Below are 16673 nucleotides of genomic sequence, written 5' to 3'. Positions count from 1 at the left end.
GGGAACATTAATTTAAAAGCAGAAAAATGCCAGCATTTTACAGTTGTATGATCTAACTCTTTTTCTTTATTATTCCAGTGAAGATATTCTGCACATCAATTTCTTTGCTTTCCCTCCCTCAATAAATACTCTGTTTATGCAGGAACAGTTCTTAGTGCCAGATCCAAGCAGTGCAGAATCCTGCAAAAGCTTTGCTCTGTAGCAAATCCCTCTGGAGCTTTAACTAGAACCTCCAAATTGTCTGTTTGCCTTCTTCAGCAGATGGGCACATACAGAAGAAATATTATATTCCAGGAAGCAAGTTTGTATCACCTCATTGATTAGGGACATCTGAATACTAATTTGATTTGCATTATAGATGACCTTGGTAAGAGTAAAATGATGTACTAATTGAACAGTGCAACTGGTGTTCTGTGTGCTCTCTTTTGCTTTCAAAATGTGATTGTTTAGACTTGGAGCAGTTGGAGTACTTTTTGGTGAACTTTGTCACTGAGGAGCATTAGTAAACTCCTTTGTCTTTGACAAAATAGAAATATTCCATGTGAATTCTGGACGTGCAGGGCATGACATCTGTGCAGAGCTGATGCACTGCTCATTAGAGCTTGCTATATTGCAGTATGGAGTGCCAGCAAAACTGTGAGAGGAGGTCTTTCATCTGTACAGCTTTGTTTTCAAACCTTCCTGAGAAAGTGATCATACATAAGGATCAGAGCTTAGATGAATACATAATTTTTAACAATAATTGTTATGAAGGTGCTTCAGCCTAAATAAATCCACAGAAGTGTTGCTATGTATATTGTTAAATATTCTGCTTTCATTTTACTGCAGTGTTTCTGCTGGTGACTTGTATAACTCAGGCTTTGCCTGGATTACTTACATTGCACGTTGATAGGTCTGTGTTGGTATGCTAATTCTGTCTTCATGTGGATTTTATAGAGGTACTGTGGATGTATAATCTGCACAATCTGAATGGTGCTCATATATTACCTATCGTGCTTTCCATTGATCTCCAGGCTATCCGGTGCACTCTCGTGAACTGTAGTTGTCAGTGTTTCAAACCTGGGAAAATAAATCAGCGACAATGTGACCAATGCCGGCATGGATGGGTAGCACATGGTAATATTTGTTTTTACAATCTATAGAAAACCATTTAGGATCCTCATAACTATTGCATGTTTTTTGTGTCCCTCCTCAACCCCCACCCCAATATTAGTTGCATTTCATGTTCTCTTTCTTGGGACTCAAGTTTATTTACATTTTGTGATTTTTATTTACAGCCCTGAGCAAACTAAGGATTCCAAACCTCTACCCATCAAGCCAAGTAGAAATAGTTCAATCCAATGTTGTCTTTGATATCAGTAGCCTCATGTTGTACGGAACCCAAGCCATCCCTGTGCGCCTTAAAATTCTGCTTGATCGGCTTTTCAGTGTTCTGAAGCAGGAAGAGGTGATACAGATTCTCCATGCTCTGGATTGGACACTGCAGGATTATATACGTGGATATGTGCTACAGGTATTTAAAGGTGCTTTTAAAATAGAAATATGACAGTTAAGTAATTTTCCATCTTAATCTTCTCAGTGGTTCACAATGTGTTAACAATGTGGCACATCTGAAAGACAGTAGTAGACATGTATGAGCTTAATGCCAGAAAAGAAAGGTGATTTCTGGTGATTGGTCTCTTTTTTTAGTTGGACTTAATTGAAATCTTTCCACTTGCTCAAATGTAACAACAAAGGTAAGCAAAAATAAAAATCAAGAGTTACTGGTAGTGTATCAAAGTAAAGGCTTTAGAACTTGTTCCAGTATTATTTAAACAGTGAGTTTGCTTTTATACAGCAGAATAATACATCAAGAAATAAACTTGCCATTATTTAAAACACCAGGGACAATATTAATATCTGGTAGTGCTATCGACCTTACTGGAGCAGCAGCCAGAGTGTATTTGGCCCTATGTGCTTACACTGATGTTAGTCCTTGCTGCTGTGGAAGTTACCTTTTATGTAAAGTAACATTATGATCTTACATTATGACATGAATCAATATTTAATGGTCTTGATAATCTTGCTTTTTAGTGTTAGGATTAAAAATATGGAATCAATTACCTTGAACCTCTATCACATGAAAAATTTATAATGTTACGTTCTTCATCATCTTAGAAACTCTTACATGCACTGTGAAAAATCTCAGTAGGCCATCAAATACATGTTCTGTGATAAAATATTTATTGTAGTTATTGGGAAAAGTTAGGCATAGCTAGAGTTTGAAAGAACTCCAACACTAGTGTAATTACAGCTGTGCTCTGTGAAAACTGGCACTAGATCAATATAGGTTCATTTGTTCTCTGATCTTAGTTGCTTGGAAGATTATTAAACTTGCAATGAAAGAATACTTGACTTAAATGAGGACTTAAATCTTGGTCTGATTGCTCCATCTCTCCTGTCTGTGCTTACAGGATACTATCTGTTGTTCAAATAACGTGTCTTAATTTTTGTGAAAAAAATAGTTTATTGGAAAGTATTACTGTCAGTTCAGGAAGAAGTAATATCACCAACGTGATAAAATTTGGAAGAAATTATCACAGAATTTACATTGACCTCATTAAATTAAATGTTTTTAATTTTTTGCTAGAGAATAAATTTTAGTCCCTGAAAAACATGAGAGATTTGAGGGGAAGTGTTTTTTTGTTTACCTTAACTAATGTCTGACTCATTTAAATATTTTTTGCTTTAGGATGCTTCAGGAAAGGTTCTGGATCACTGGAGCATAATGACCGCTGAAGAAGAACTGGCTACTTTGCAGCAGTTCCTTCGCTTTGGAGAAACTAAGTCCATTGTAGAGTTAATGGCAATTCAAGAGAAAGAAGGGCAGTCAATCATAATACCACCACCAACTGCCAATTTGGATATTAGGGCATTCATTGAGAGCTGCAACCCACACAGTCCTAGTTTTTCTGCTTCCTTGGACAAAATGAGTCCCACCAACATTCATCCTTTTGAGAATCTTGTAAATAACATGGCTTTCATGCTGCCGTTTCAGTTTTTCAGCCCAGTGCCTCCACCTTTGATAGGTTCACCGCCAGAAAGACATTTGATTGAGCAAGGTCAAGAGCATAGCAACGAAACCAAACAAGATGTTCAAATACCATTTTCTGAAAGCAGTTTCTTAACTTCTAGTTCTGCACCATTTCAAGTTGAAAATGAGAGGAGCATAAATGGCCCAGATATCACTAAAACAGAAGATGATGCCCTTTTAAGTGATTCCAGTTCACATAATACAGCAGCCAAGCTTGAAATGACAGCACTATCTCCAGAAAACAAAATGAAATCTGTTGAAAAAAATGCTGGGCCAAGAAAAGGGCGTGTCTTCTGCACTGCATGCGAAAAAACATTTTATGATAAAGGTACTTTGAAAATACATTACAATGCTGTTCATCTGAAGATAAAGCACAAATGCACCATTGAGGGCTGCAATATGGTGTTCAGCTCTTTGCGTAGTCGAAATCGTCATAGTGCGAATCCTAACCCCAGACTCCATATGCCAATGAACAGAAATAACAGGGATAAGGATCTGAGAAATGGTTTGACCATTGCTGGACCTGGAGACAGTAAAAGGACAGAATTCACAATTTTAACTCCGGATAGCAGAACTATTTCCAGCTATGCCAGCTCTTGTACAGATTCCAAAGGCCAGGCTGGATTTTCCAGTATTGGACACAATGGTGTCCTCTTTCCAAACCTGAAGACAGTACAGCCTGTTCTTCCTTTTTACCGTAGCCCAGTCACACCAGCCGAGCTTGCCAATACTCCGGGTACTCTTCCTTCTCTGCCTCTTGTTTCTTCCTCCATACCAGAGCAGCTTGTTTCCAATGAGTTGCCATTTGACATGCTCCCCAAGAAGAAGTCTCGTAAGTCCAGTATGCCCATTAAGATAGAGAAAGAAGCTGTTGAGACACCCAATGAAAGTAGCGATGTTGCCAGCTCTGAAGATGAGTCACGCCTGCAGGGGGTAAGCGATGGAGAGCTTGAGACCTGTGAGCATAAGATAGAGAAGCGGGTGACCGACAGGGTGGAAAAGCACCCCCATTCAGGTAATTCATGGAAATCTCTCTCTGGGGTAGAGGGCCCAAAGTATTTTGAATCTGTCTTTGCACCAAATAACAAATACATCGAGGATATCTCTGAGAATGAATTGCAACACTGTGAGAAAGAGTTTAAACCAGAAGAAAACCAACCATTAAAAATAGTTTCCCATGAGATTATGTATGAAGATCCAAAACACCACCACAGTGATGTTATAAAACCAATGACTGAACCCCCCATGTATATTAAAGAGCAGTCACAGCACAGGATTCCTAAAAATGACTGCCCTGAATTGCAACACCACTTGCTGACCGGGGGCTTTTTCAGCACTTTGTCAAACAGGGGTGCTGCCATTCCTTGTTTTGAAGACTCTAAAGATATGGATCATGTCAGTCAACATGCACTAGGGATTCAGAAGGAAGAAAGCCGCTTTCATTGTGACATCTGTAAGAAGACTTTTAAAAACCCTTACAGTGTAAAAATGCATTTCAAAAATGTACATCTCAAAGAAATGCATATTTGCACAGTTGAGGGCTGTAATGCTGCTTTCCCTTCTCGTAGAAGTCGAGACAGGTAAGAAAATTATAAACAAAATTGTATTTATTTTACCATCACAATGGAGCCTAATTTGAAATTAAAATGAGTGTTTGAGGAATGGAGCCTACAAATATTTTCTGTGTATCCTCGTATAACAGGTATGATAACTTATCAGAACGTTCTTGAAATGAAAATCCATTGAAAGAAACATTTCCTTTCCACAAGACTACAAGGTATTAAATAAAGCCATGAAAATTTCATAACTGATAAAGACTGCAGTAGTTGAAAGCATACTTCAGTACATAAAGGGAAAGCCATAAGGGTATGAATTCAGCAATTTTCCAGTAGATGCATGTGTGGACTTACATGTTTAATATGTACTTTCATGTATATTTTAATGTATACAGTGTTTTTGAAGAAAAAGCAATGAGATCAATTTAGGAAATCTTCACTTGCCCTTGTCCTTTCTTTACTCAAGGATTTGGAACAGACTGGTGAGAAAAAGCCCATAAGAAAAGCAAGATTAGTCTTTGTCAGCCCAAAATTAACCTTATGCAGTGGTAGTCAAACTAACACAATCTGGTGTTTATCCACATCAGTAGTGCTTTTCTGTGAGATTAAATAATAATTTCTAAACTAAAGCATGAGCTTGGTTCAGTTTAATGCTCATTTCAGTACTATATTGCTGTAATTATTTTGTTTCAGCCTGTTATGTACATAAACTGAGCAACAAGTGCCAAAGCTTTGTTGCTGACCATCAGAAATGTATCTGAAGCGGTCAGTGATAGGTAACCAACCTATTGAAGTGTTACAAGTTTCCAAGTGTGCAGCGGTGTTAGAGCAGCTTTTGGCTGAGGAAGCATGCCTGGATAGTAGTTGAGAGTGACATGAGGTTTAGTTTGTCTGCAGTCTGCTAGGAGTGCTGGAGCCAGCTGATGCAATCCAGAGAGAGGATGAGCCGGTCTCTGAGGACTGGCCTCTGCATCTGAGATGCACAGATTCATCTGCTGCTGGCAGGGCTTCATACCCTGCTGCCTGCATCTTTCCAGATGTGAATTCCTCTCCACTGGAATTGCGATATGGGCCACAGGAAAGAAGGCCAGCAGTAAGATTTGCATTCACATGCCACAGATTCCTTCCCACACCAATATGTTGAGATAAGTTTTCACATAGGTGCTTTTGGAAGATGGGTTAAAAAAAAAGACAAGCGAGCTCAGAAGTAATTTCACAAGTTTTGTACAAAACAATAGTTATTTGGAACAGCTTTGCACAAGTTTCTAGACTTTAACATAGAGTAGTGTGACTACAAATGCTAAATATTTCTGTGCCTTTTTGAACAATTCATGGTTCTGTTTAAACCATGATGGCAAGGAGAATGACCTATGTTTTACCAGTATTACAATAATACCTTCAGCCTTCTAGACAGAGCCTGTAAGTTCCCAGTGAGCTGATTGATTAACAATGTTCAGTGAGGAACAGTCACTCTGTATGTTTTAGTGGTTTCAGACTGAACCCAGAAGTGCCCATTTGAAAACTGCAAGTTGCATCTATTTCAAGTTTCCTTTTTCAAGGAAACTCCTGTCAACAAAAGTTTCTGTACTGATATGTACAGCTGCATCCTGGACATGGCTAGAGTACATGGGATCATCAACATTTTTTGCCAGCTCAGGTGTCAATCCTTTCCTGCTTTGTCCATTGGGAAACAATCTTGTTTCTTACCTACCTCAGTCCATTCTCTGAACTCAGTTCAGTTTATAGGTTTTTAGTCTGCATAGAGTTATTACATAGAATCTGATATATGCTAGTGCAAGCAAGTTCAGAACCCAGTCACATGTGTAAATTGTCCATGTGCAGTCCGTGTGGTAGTTGGTCAAATCTGAAGCCTACAATTTATGCATGCTACTAAATAATGATTTTCCATGTTTTTGTTTATAGTCATTGTGAAACAACTGCTAAGTGAGGTGAAACACTTTCTTGCTAAGCTTCTCTTTGTTCTTCTAGACATAGTTCAAACCTAAATCTTCATCATAAACTTCTGACTAAAGATACACTGGAATTCAACAATCATTTCAATGCAACATACCTCTTGAAAGACATGGCTAAGGAGTTTTGCCAAGATGTCTCTTTAAAACAACATGTTGGACGTACTTCTGTAATCTTCAAAGGAGTGAACAGAGCAGGCAGCTACATTTTTCCAATGAGCAAAATTGCAGAACCCTGTTCTGAGAGTTATGGATACGATCCATTAAATGATGGAGCTGTTCTGGATCTAAGCACTACTTCCAGCGTTAAATCTGAGAGCAGTGCTCATTCTTCTTGGGATTCTGACGGAGGAAGTGAGATATGCACCATGCCCTTGGATGATAGTGATGAAAGCTGTGAAGGACCCAGCCTAATGCCCAATGATGAACTCTACCAAGACTGTTCTCTAATTGAGAAAGCTAATCAAAACTTTATAAACTTGCCTTCCAGTCTGCCAATAACTTGTCATATATGTCAGAAAACATACAGTAATAAAGGAACTTTCAGGGCTCATTACAAAACTGTGCATCTTCGCCAGCTCCACAAATGCAAAATCCCAGGTTGCAACACAATGTTTTCATCTGTTCGCAGTCGGAACAGGCACAGTCAAAACCCCAATCTGCACAAAAGTCTGGCTGGGTCACCAACTAGCTTACAGTAAGATCAGACTGATCTTAATTTATTTCTGCTAAGAATTAATCATTTCAATTAAGGAATGTGTTAACATTAGTTTTATTTAAGCTCATTTGACTTCTAGCTCACTCAACAACCACAGTAAAATTCTTTTCTCCTGTGTGTGCTCTCCAGCAGTTTCAGTTAGCAAAGCTTGGTGCTGTAGTTTTTGTGCAATTGTTTGATGTTGAACAGCTAAAACTTCTGTAAGGAAAAGACGACATCTTAGAAATGGGGGTAGTAGGGACATTAATTTAAGTGTTTCTGATACTGTGAAGTATTACTTGCCACAATAGGAGCTTCAAATGAGAACCATCATTGCTTGTGTTTACATGTTAAATGGATTGTTGTGTTGTGTAAGAAATGAGTAATGATTGGGATGAGTTTCCTCTGGTTAGGTTGAGAATTTTGAGGCTACCATTTCATTCCTGAGATCTTAGTCTGAAGCTGACTTGCAGTGTTAGTGGAACAGAATGTTTGTACCTAACTATATCCCAAAATCCAAAGGAGAAAGTACAAATTTGGGAAAACTGCATAAAGTCCAAATATTCTGAAAATCCTGCAGTCCTTACTCTTTAAGTTTTCATTTCACTTCAGTAAATATTACAGTATTTCGGATTTCTTAGAATTTAATACCATTTGCTTTGCAGGAAAAGGGGCACTTAACTTGTTGGCAGAATGGCCTGAATAAATCTGAGACATTCTGATAAATTGTACTGATAGAATGAATAGGTTAAGCTAAAATTTCTAAACTGTTGCAAATGCATCCATAAAATAAGGGGGAAAGTAAGCCCTTTAATTTAAAATGCACTTTTTGAGTTCTACTTTCAGAAAGAGAAAAGTTGTATTAAAAATAGGAGAAAAAAAAAAAAAGAAAAAATCCCCAACGAAATATCCAAACTTCTTAGGAGTTTGAGGGTGCAATTCTAAGCCTCTGAGAGCAAGTGATAAAATGGATGCAGTAGATAGATCTTTTATGATGCAGCAGTTATTTTCTCTTACCAGTGGGGGATAACACGTGTTGATCTTTGTAACAATAGAAGAATGCTTATTCTCATTCACACCTCTTTTCTTTTAATGAGAACTTTGTTCAATATCTGTTAAAATGTTTCATGTCTTTGAGGTTGCCCCTGTAATTAACAGTATTCTGCATTACGTTCTATGCACTTAAGAAGACAGGCCTTGCGTTGTATTTAAAAACACTTTAATATTTAATTTGTAGTCACATCATACAAATGTTGTGTGTGTACTTGTGGTGTGTCCTTTTGGAATCATTTGCAAAGAGGAAAAGAAATAAGAAAGCAAGTCTTTTACAGTACTTTTTTTACTTTATTCCACCAGTGGAAATCTGTTGATCAATTCTAGTATGCAAGCATGACATTGACAGCACAATCTGTACATATTATACCAAAGTGCTTACAGTATTTGTGGTTTCTAGAACTAGCCTAGTTTTCCAGTATAACTGGATCTTAGTCTTTATTCATTTTTGTGACTGAATAAAAATAGATTGAAATTCAGGATTTCATATGTATGTAGAAAGAATAGTACAATGCTATTGCCATATGTCTTGATGTTTAACTTATTCTAAAAAATACTATGTATTGTAACCATTTCATATTGTATAAAAGAAACAAATGTGGACTGATTATTTCACCAATTCTTTTGAAAACTGGTTTGTGTGTGAGTATGGGTTATGCAAGGAAAAAAACATGACACAGTTGTAAATGTTTGTGCTCACTAGAAATGGTTTCCATTTTTAATTTACTGTAGGTTTATGTGATATTTAAAATAATCCATTTGTGCTTGAATCAGTCAGGAAAAAATATTAGCCTGCAGAACATTGTGCCATTGCTTTGAGGTTTTGTGTTCTGGGGGGAATCGGTGTTTTGGTTTTTTTGGGGCGAGTAGAGTGGTGTTTGTTTTGCTGAGGTTTTTCATTGTTGTTTTCTTTGGATTTTTAGTAGAAACTTATATCAGTGGGGGTCATAGTTTGAAAGCTAAGGGCACAATCACAGGAGACACAATTGCTCCCAGCCTTTTGATAGTATAAATCAATTATTTGTTATCCAGCTATTTCAAGCTCTTTTTTTTATACGTATATATATACATATATATATATAAACCTCTTTGTTTAATCATTAACTGGTTTTTGAAACAAAATGTGATGTAAAGAAATGTAATGCCCGTTTATTTAGTTTTCACTGTGTCAAAAAAAAAGAAACACATTTGTATACCCTAATAATTTTGTATGTGTTAATAAAAACCAATAATAATGCCTCTGGGTGATTCACAAAAGTAGGCTTTTTTGCTTGAAAATACTGCTATTCTTAATTTTTATTTTAAAAAAAGAACAATTTTTGAGAACACATTCTGTTTGACAATGGTACTAACTTATTCCATAATAAGGAAGTGTCATTGTATTAATGAGCCATTAGAAGTAATGTAATAAATGTTGTCAGATATTTTATTGATTTTTTTTTTTCTTTGTGCAGTAGGCAAGGGTAGAGGTTCGTTTAAAAGCTGTCAGCTAAACAGAAGGTAAATATCTCATCATTGAGAACTACACTGAAAGATATTTTGTGCTCTCTTTATTCTATATACTTTGGAAGGGTTTGGTGGGGATTTTTTTGTTATTTCTCCAAAATCTGGACAGGATGGGAGATTTCTCAGAACAGGCTAACCCTTAGTACCCCTAGAGCAGCATATGTATCTCATGAAGCGTTTGTGTAGCTCCCTCCTCCTAATGACCACAATGTGGCTGGACCAAGCCTTGACATCTCCTGTTAGTTTTAAATATGTGTGATGCTTATAGCAGCCCGTATCACATATTCACCACAGATGTTGAAGGAAGTAACCTCACTTCAGAATAGTAGTACCATTATTTTTGGAGCTTTTCAGAGTCGGTCTGGAGAGCTGAAGCAGCTTCCCCTGGCTGGGGCTCAGTTCCAGAGATGTTCACATCTGCAATCTGTGAGTATGTGCAGTTGGGGGATCAGATCTTTGCCTGAGATTTGAACTGGGCCTGGGCATGCCCACCCCTTCTACTTGAGTGTGTTGCTCCTTTTTTATTTTTATCTTTTTTCTTCTCCCTTAGAAAACAAGAACCTCAAAAACTAGATCCTGTCGTCTTTCTGTGGCTCCAAAGGAGAAGGCACGGTGCACACTGGGGGGTAGCCACTCCGAGTATCCAGTTTCAGAACACAGGTATTCTGAATAGTTTTTGGTAGCAAATCTATGTCCCTCTGGAACAATGAATGTCCTGGTACTTACAGGAGTATTTGCAGAAATCTATTTGGAATGGAGTGTAAGGAATCTGTTTTTATAGCCCCAGTTTTCTAAGCACTTTAAAAAGAACTGTGGCAAAACCAGAGGCTGTTGTTTCTAGTGAATCTTTACTGAAGATATACAGTGCAAAACCCAGCAAAGTGGAGAAACAAGTTCTGAAAATACCTGTCTGATGCCCTGCATTGAATAGGGAAGCCTAAAAAACAGCTAAACTACTTGGACTTAATCCAGGGATTTTTAAGTAGAGTGCCAGGTCCTTCTTGAAAAAGTCTCATGAGCAATTTCTGATTAATCAGCAAGCATAGATTTAAGAGAAGCGGCTAAACTGAAACCACCTTTAGAGTTTGAGATACAGCCCATAAGGATTCCATTCAGCCTGCAAGTGAGCATTCATTTCCAAGCTGAAATGAGAGTTTGAACTGGGAAGGAGACAACAGTGCAATAAGAGGAGGAAGGTTGGATCAAAGGTTTTGTTCAGAGCGGCATTTACTGGCAGTCCCCCTGATTTGAGGGAAGGGCAAGACACAGTTTGAAGTAGAATTAAGTATGCATAGCATGACCGAGTCAGCTTTGAATGACTTAGAAAACTTTTGGAAACTCTCGAACAGATTGCTGGCTAGAGAAATTTCCACATAACCTCAGCAAGCATGTTTCTGAAAGTAGACTGGCTTTTAATTTCCCCTTGCCTTCACCCCTCACCCCCTGCTCCCCTTGCCTTTTGGCACTCCTTGGATGAGGCGAGATTGCTGACTTGGAAATGTACTGTTGAAACATCACCCTGTTAAACTGGAGCCCTGTCAGCTCAGCTCCCTGTGAGCACCCTCCAGCTTTTATGTGTGGTCTGTAAAGAGGCAAGGGAAAGGTAACACCATGAGGTGACAGTCACTCTCTGGTGAGCACTTCATCTAATTCTGCACTGGTTTAAAGCTTCATGGAAGCATCTGTAGCCTTTTATATTGTGTCTCTGTAGCTCCTACCCTAAACTGGTAAAACTTACTGTGAATTACTATGCATTATTGCCTGCAGATGCTTGTTTTTAATAAGCAGAGAAATTGCTTTGACTGCTGAATGCAGCACTGAAAGGGTTTGTCAAACTTGTGCTTGCCAAAGTCTCTAGCAAAACTCTTTGTAATTTGGACTGTGAGGAGCACCATATATCAGCATCATTCTACAATTTTTTAAAATTTTTTTTTCTTTTCAATAACTTCAGGCCAATTCAAGCATGTCTTAAGTGTGAGCTGATTCTTTGCTTCAGTCTTTTAAATCTTTGGTCATTATTCTTCTTGTTCTGTAGTTTCTGCTCATTCAGTGTAGGGATTTCCAAAATGTGTTATTTTTATAATATTGCTGCTATTGTTAACTCCTGCATCTGCTACTCTTCAGAATCTTGCAAATTTAGGTAGAGGCAGTCATTGATGACTGTATGTTCTGCCAGTGTTTTCAAGTCTGAGAAATTGTCAGGACTGTGAAATTAGCTACCACTTTTTGGAAAAGCATGTTGATGGCTGCTTGAAAAAATTTCCTAGATGGACATAACCCTGTACTAGCAAAAGCTCAAGCTTCCCTTCCCTGTCATACGATGATATGAGAGAGAGAACTCTGTACTTTTGAAGCTTCTTTGCCCTTTTTCAGTCTTTGAGTCAGACTGTAAGTTCCCAAGATGTGTGACACATTTCCTATTCACTCCCTGTCTGTACATCTCCTACCCCAGACCAGTGTCTCTCAAGAGCAGAAGCCCAGTCTGCCCTTCTCACTGAAGCCTAAAGCCAGTGAGGGGACTGTCAAGGATGAACTGAATTCTCCTGGATTTTTCTCACCTCTTCGTATCCCTTCAAATTTAGAAACACATAGTCCTAACATTTGTTCACTGCATTGATTTTTTAAAAAAGAGGATCCCATAGTTGTAAGTAATATATTACTGTTAAGGCATGTACTGAGCAACTTGCACTGCAGTAAAACTGAGCAGATGAAAAGATTTCAACTTGAGTTCTAATTTTAATTCCAAAATTATTATTTTTAACTATAGTCATTATACAAGCTGTTTTCTAGGAAAATATCTTATTTGAATCTGCTGATTTATAAGAATGACAATATGTATATGCACTTCATGCATAGGTGATTTATGCACACATATATATCAATACATAGTAAAATTGCATATGCATAGGGCTGCATATTCATGTTAAACCTCATTCTGTTCTCATTTATGGTAATGTAAGTTGGGAACAGTTTCAATGAATTTAGTAGAACAGGGCTTATAATACTGGAATCATGTCTCAACAAGGATCATTAGCTACATGTGTAAGTAAATAGACCCATGTTGGCTGCTTGCAGTGCTTTATAACTGCTAACTTAATAAAACAGGTCAAAATATTACACTATGAAAGATAAAACAAGTTTTTACTCATTTCTATGCCCCTGTCTCCACAATAAATGATTAGTTTGTGGGCAATATTTCTACATGACCAACGTAACAACTGTACTAGTGTTATCTTTGCTGGTAAGAGAGCATGAAACAGATCCTGCCTAGATATAAAACACTGACTCTGAGTGAGCTTGGCTAGTTTAGTAAAGTTCAAAATATGGACAGATATGCCTTATGACATTCTGAGAGTCTCCAGCCAAAAATTCTCAAAGAGAACAAAATGTGTGAGTGTATGGAGTGTAGAGATGTGGAGGAACCAGGAGCAGCCAGAGTGACTTCAGAGGAGACGCTAGGAAAACAACATAACTTATTGGAGAGGAGACATGTTATTGCTGCTCTGGGAAGCCAACATCTGCACCTCTGTGTGGGATGATATAAACCTTACGTTGGATTCCTGAGCACAGAGAGGCCATGTGCAAGTGAGAGGTACACACAGGCTACTCAGGCTGGGAGAGCTCTGAGGGAGTGTGCCCCGAGCCAGCTCTTGCCTAAAGTTATCCTGTGCAAAGTTATGCAAGGCTTGGTAGTGATAGCTACAAAAATGGGGGTTTCTCTCTCTTCAGAAAGGGCTGTATGCAGAGCTTCCCCTTTCTGCAATGGCCTGGAAATTGTGAGCCCCTTTGCTTTCCTCAGCATATCCAGGAAAAATTCCTTCGAGTGAAACCATCTACTTGGCTTTCCCAGCACTCTGCCTCCCTCTGCTTTAGCACAAAACACTTTCACCCTCTGACTACAAAGGAAAGTGTAGATGGAGCTTCTACTGTGCCCATCCTTATCCTTCGGCTGTCTTATCTCCTTCCTTTCCAGGGGAGGTGAGGGGCAATGATGCACCTAGGTTTTTCTCACTTCTGTGGAGTTTGATGAAAATTTCCAGTCTGTGTTTATTTTTCTCCATTTTACCTTGCACAAACAAGAATGAAGAAGAGCAGTAGCTGAGCATGAAACTGGGGCACTGAAATTTGGAGAGCCGCCACAGGGGGATTCCAAAGGGGAAGGAGTGCATGGAGTACCACTAATATTGTGGGTGGCATTTGTGCACTCTTTGGGTTACCACCATCCACAGAGAGAGCATCTCTGATGAAGAGTTCCTTCTTGAATATTATTTGTGGCAGAAAGGGTGAGGATCTTTCTTTGAAACAGTAGGAACTGAATGGAGAAGAATCCATTTTGGAAGCTATGCAGGCATGAGCAGCTACTGCCAGTGAGTGGATGATGCCAGTGTGTGGGAAATGAAGCAGAAATGGAGGAATAGCTGTATGTTGAAACGAATGAGAAAATTTCTGCTTTCTCTGTTTCTACACTTTTCCCTGTTGCATTTGGGAATGTTCCTCTACCTTATTTTTCCTTGTATGAAGGAAAAGTTGTATGAAGAAACCTCTTTAAGGCTGCAGTAGGAAAGCAGTCTCAGTTTTCCACTTGTATCTTTGTAACCTGTATCTAACCTGTATCTCTGTATCTTTATGTTTTTATGATAAAGGGATGGGGGTTTCCCCTGTATTCAGACCATGCAGTTCAGCTGGAAACAAAACACCAAAAAGCAGTGCCTGTTCCCACATGGAGCTGCCAGCACTGCATTATACACACTCTGCTCTCTTGCTAGTGCCCTTGAGCAGACATAAGATTGGTCTTTTTGTGTCCCCATGGAGGATTATTGCAAGTGTAGTTTTTGCATGATGTTATATTCCCCCAGTCTAATTTATTCTTAAAAAATCTTCAGTATTCACAAACAATCACTTCCTCCATTACTAGTCTTTTGTTTACAGCAATGTAAATTACTGGGTTTAGAGTTATGGAGCAATAGCCACTGTTAGGTCAACTATCCTCTTCTTTCTATTGCCCTTTTCTGTGACTGAAAGAAATCAATTTGTTGTTAACTGGCATTTTATTTTGTTTTACATGTCAGGCTATTATTGTAGGGAGTGGGTGATCCTTAAAAAATTTTTGGCCATTTTCTAGGTCTGCCCTGTGAGGACATGTTCATCACAGGTATGTCCTGCTGCACTCTTCTGGCTGGAATTAGAACTGGCCAGAGCAACCTTTTCATTGCTAACAGCAGGAGGTGATGCTGGCTCTGCCACATGATAGATGCCTATGTAAAATCCAACAGAGGCATGCTTTAGAGAACTAAAATCTAAATTTTCTCTCCTTTTGTTTCAGGTGGTTCATAGCATTAATATCGCAGGCACTGCCTCATTGATATGGATTCCTTGCAGCACCCTGCATTTTGTCCTGTGAGGCCTGTGGGTCATGGAGACCAACCAAGGTCATGGAGTGGGCAGCAAAAACCAACTGTAACTGCCTCAACCATTGGGATAATAAATACCCATGATCATGTTAAGTAATGGAAATATATCCAGTGTTGCACATCTGGTTTCAGGGATGCATTAACCCAGACAAAAACAATAGTCAAATAGGGAAAGTAGAATAATTTCCAGGTCAGTAATAATAACTGTTCACACAGCACTCAGGGGAAATCAAACACATGCATTTGCATTCAGATATGTACTACAAACACAAGAAGTCTGCATATTTTTCTAGAAAAGCATGCCAAATTTTCTTTGAAAAGTTGTGGTTTTAATCACATTAATTACATGTTGGATTTGGGCAGAAGACCACCATCATGACATTACATCAACAAATTGTGCACTAATATAAATACCACAAAGAATCCTGCAAACTAAAGGGAGCACGCTCTATCCCAGAAATCCCTGCAGAACATGGTTTCGCAGAGCAGACCTGCAATGTCACCCTACTTGGCACCCTGCTTCTGAAATTTAGAGTGCCTTACGATGCTAGTAGTAGTGATGCTTTTCTAGAAGGGAAGATTTCTGATTTCCAATGTATTGTTTTGTATTTACACTTCCTATCTTCATATTAAACCACAGCTCATTCTTGGATGTATTTCTCTTGTGCTTTAGCATGGATGTAAGTAGAAAATCCCAAAATTGCACAAATTCTGTGAGCAGCAAAGAGTGAACTTTTCCCCTAATTTAACATTACAGGAGAGTCTTAGGACTTTTTAAATGAAGATGAAAATGTTTAATTCTGTATACAGAAAATTCTTTCAAGTGAAACAGAGAATGCAAAGAAAATATTCCTTCTCCAGAGCTGGGGCCTTGCAGCCTCTCTGAAGGCCCAGGAGAGAGTCACAAGGACAGTTTGAATGATGTTTTGTTGTTAGAATAATTATATGCTGCCATGTTAGCAGAAGGAGGTTACCATATGGAAGAAGCAGCTAGGGGTAAGTGGATATTCAAGACAGTTGTAAGCTTTATAGGAGCTGTGTTTGACCTGCAGGATAGTCCCAAGTTGTGGATCCAGGTGGGTGACCCTGTGTCCATCTTGGTGCAGGTTTCAACTTAGAGCCTTGTTGTGTCTTAAGGACTAGTGCCTTAATGCATACAAGGGCATTTTCATTGCAAACTTCAGGGCTTAAAGTGCACCCACAGTGTGGTTGGGTTGGGTGTACTTTGAGGTTTTTTCTGTGTGGTACAATGACTTTTTCATCCCCCTTTTCCAGCCTAGGATCCTGGCACAAAGTTCTGTACTCTTCTTAGCAGCAGTGTGGCATCTTTGCACCAATGCAAAACTTCAGAACTGTAATTTGATTAAATGAAGAAAAGGGGGTTTTACTATTAGTCCTGAGAATTCT

At 38.6% G+C, this 16673-nt stretch overlaps 1 protein-coding gene across 1 annotated transcript; it reads left to right on the top strand.

Annotated features, from left to right (window-relative positions):
* Nucleotides 1–947: 947 nt before the first annotated feature.
* Nucleotides 948–9568, top strand: BNC1 (basonuclin zinc finger protein 1). Its single transcript, XM_058811091.1, has 4 exons — nucleotides 948–1116; nucleotides 1278–1513; nucleotides 2732–4653; nucleotides 6619–9568. Exons 1-4 carry the CDS (start codon nucleotides 948–950, stop codon nucleotides 7298–7300), a joined length of 3009 nt encoding a protein of 1002 aa, XP_058667074.1. The 3' UTR covers nucleotides 7301–9568.
* The last annotated feature ends 7105 nt before the right edge of the window (nucleotides 9569–16673 follow it).

Source organism: Ammospiza caudacuta, chromosome 10 (genome assembly GCF_027887145.1).
Source record: "Ammospiza caudacuta isolate bAmmCau1 chromosome 10, bAmmCau1.pri, whole genome shotgun sequence".
Lineage (NCBI taxonomy): Eukaryota > Metazoa > Chordata > Aves > Passeriformes > Passerellidae > Ammospiza > Ammospiza caudacuta.
Note: the sequence above shows the minus strand (reverse complement) of the source record. Positions and strands in the feature narration are given on the sequence as shown.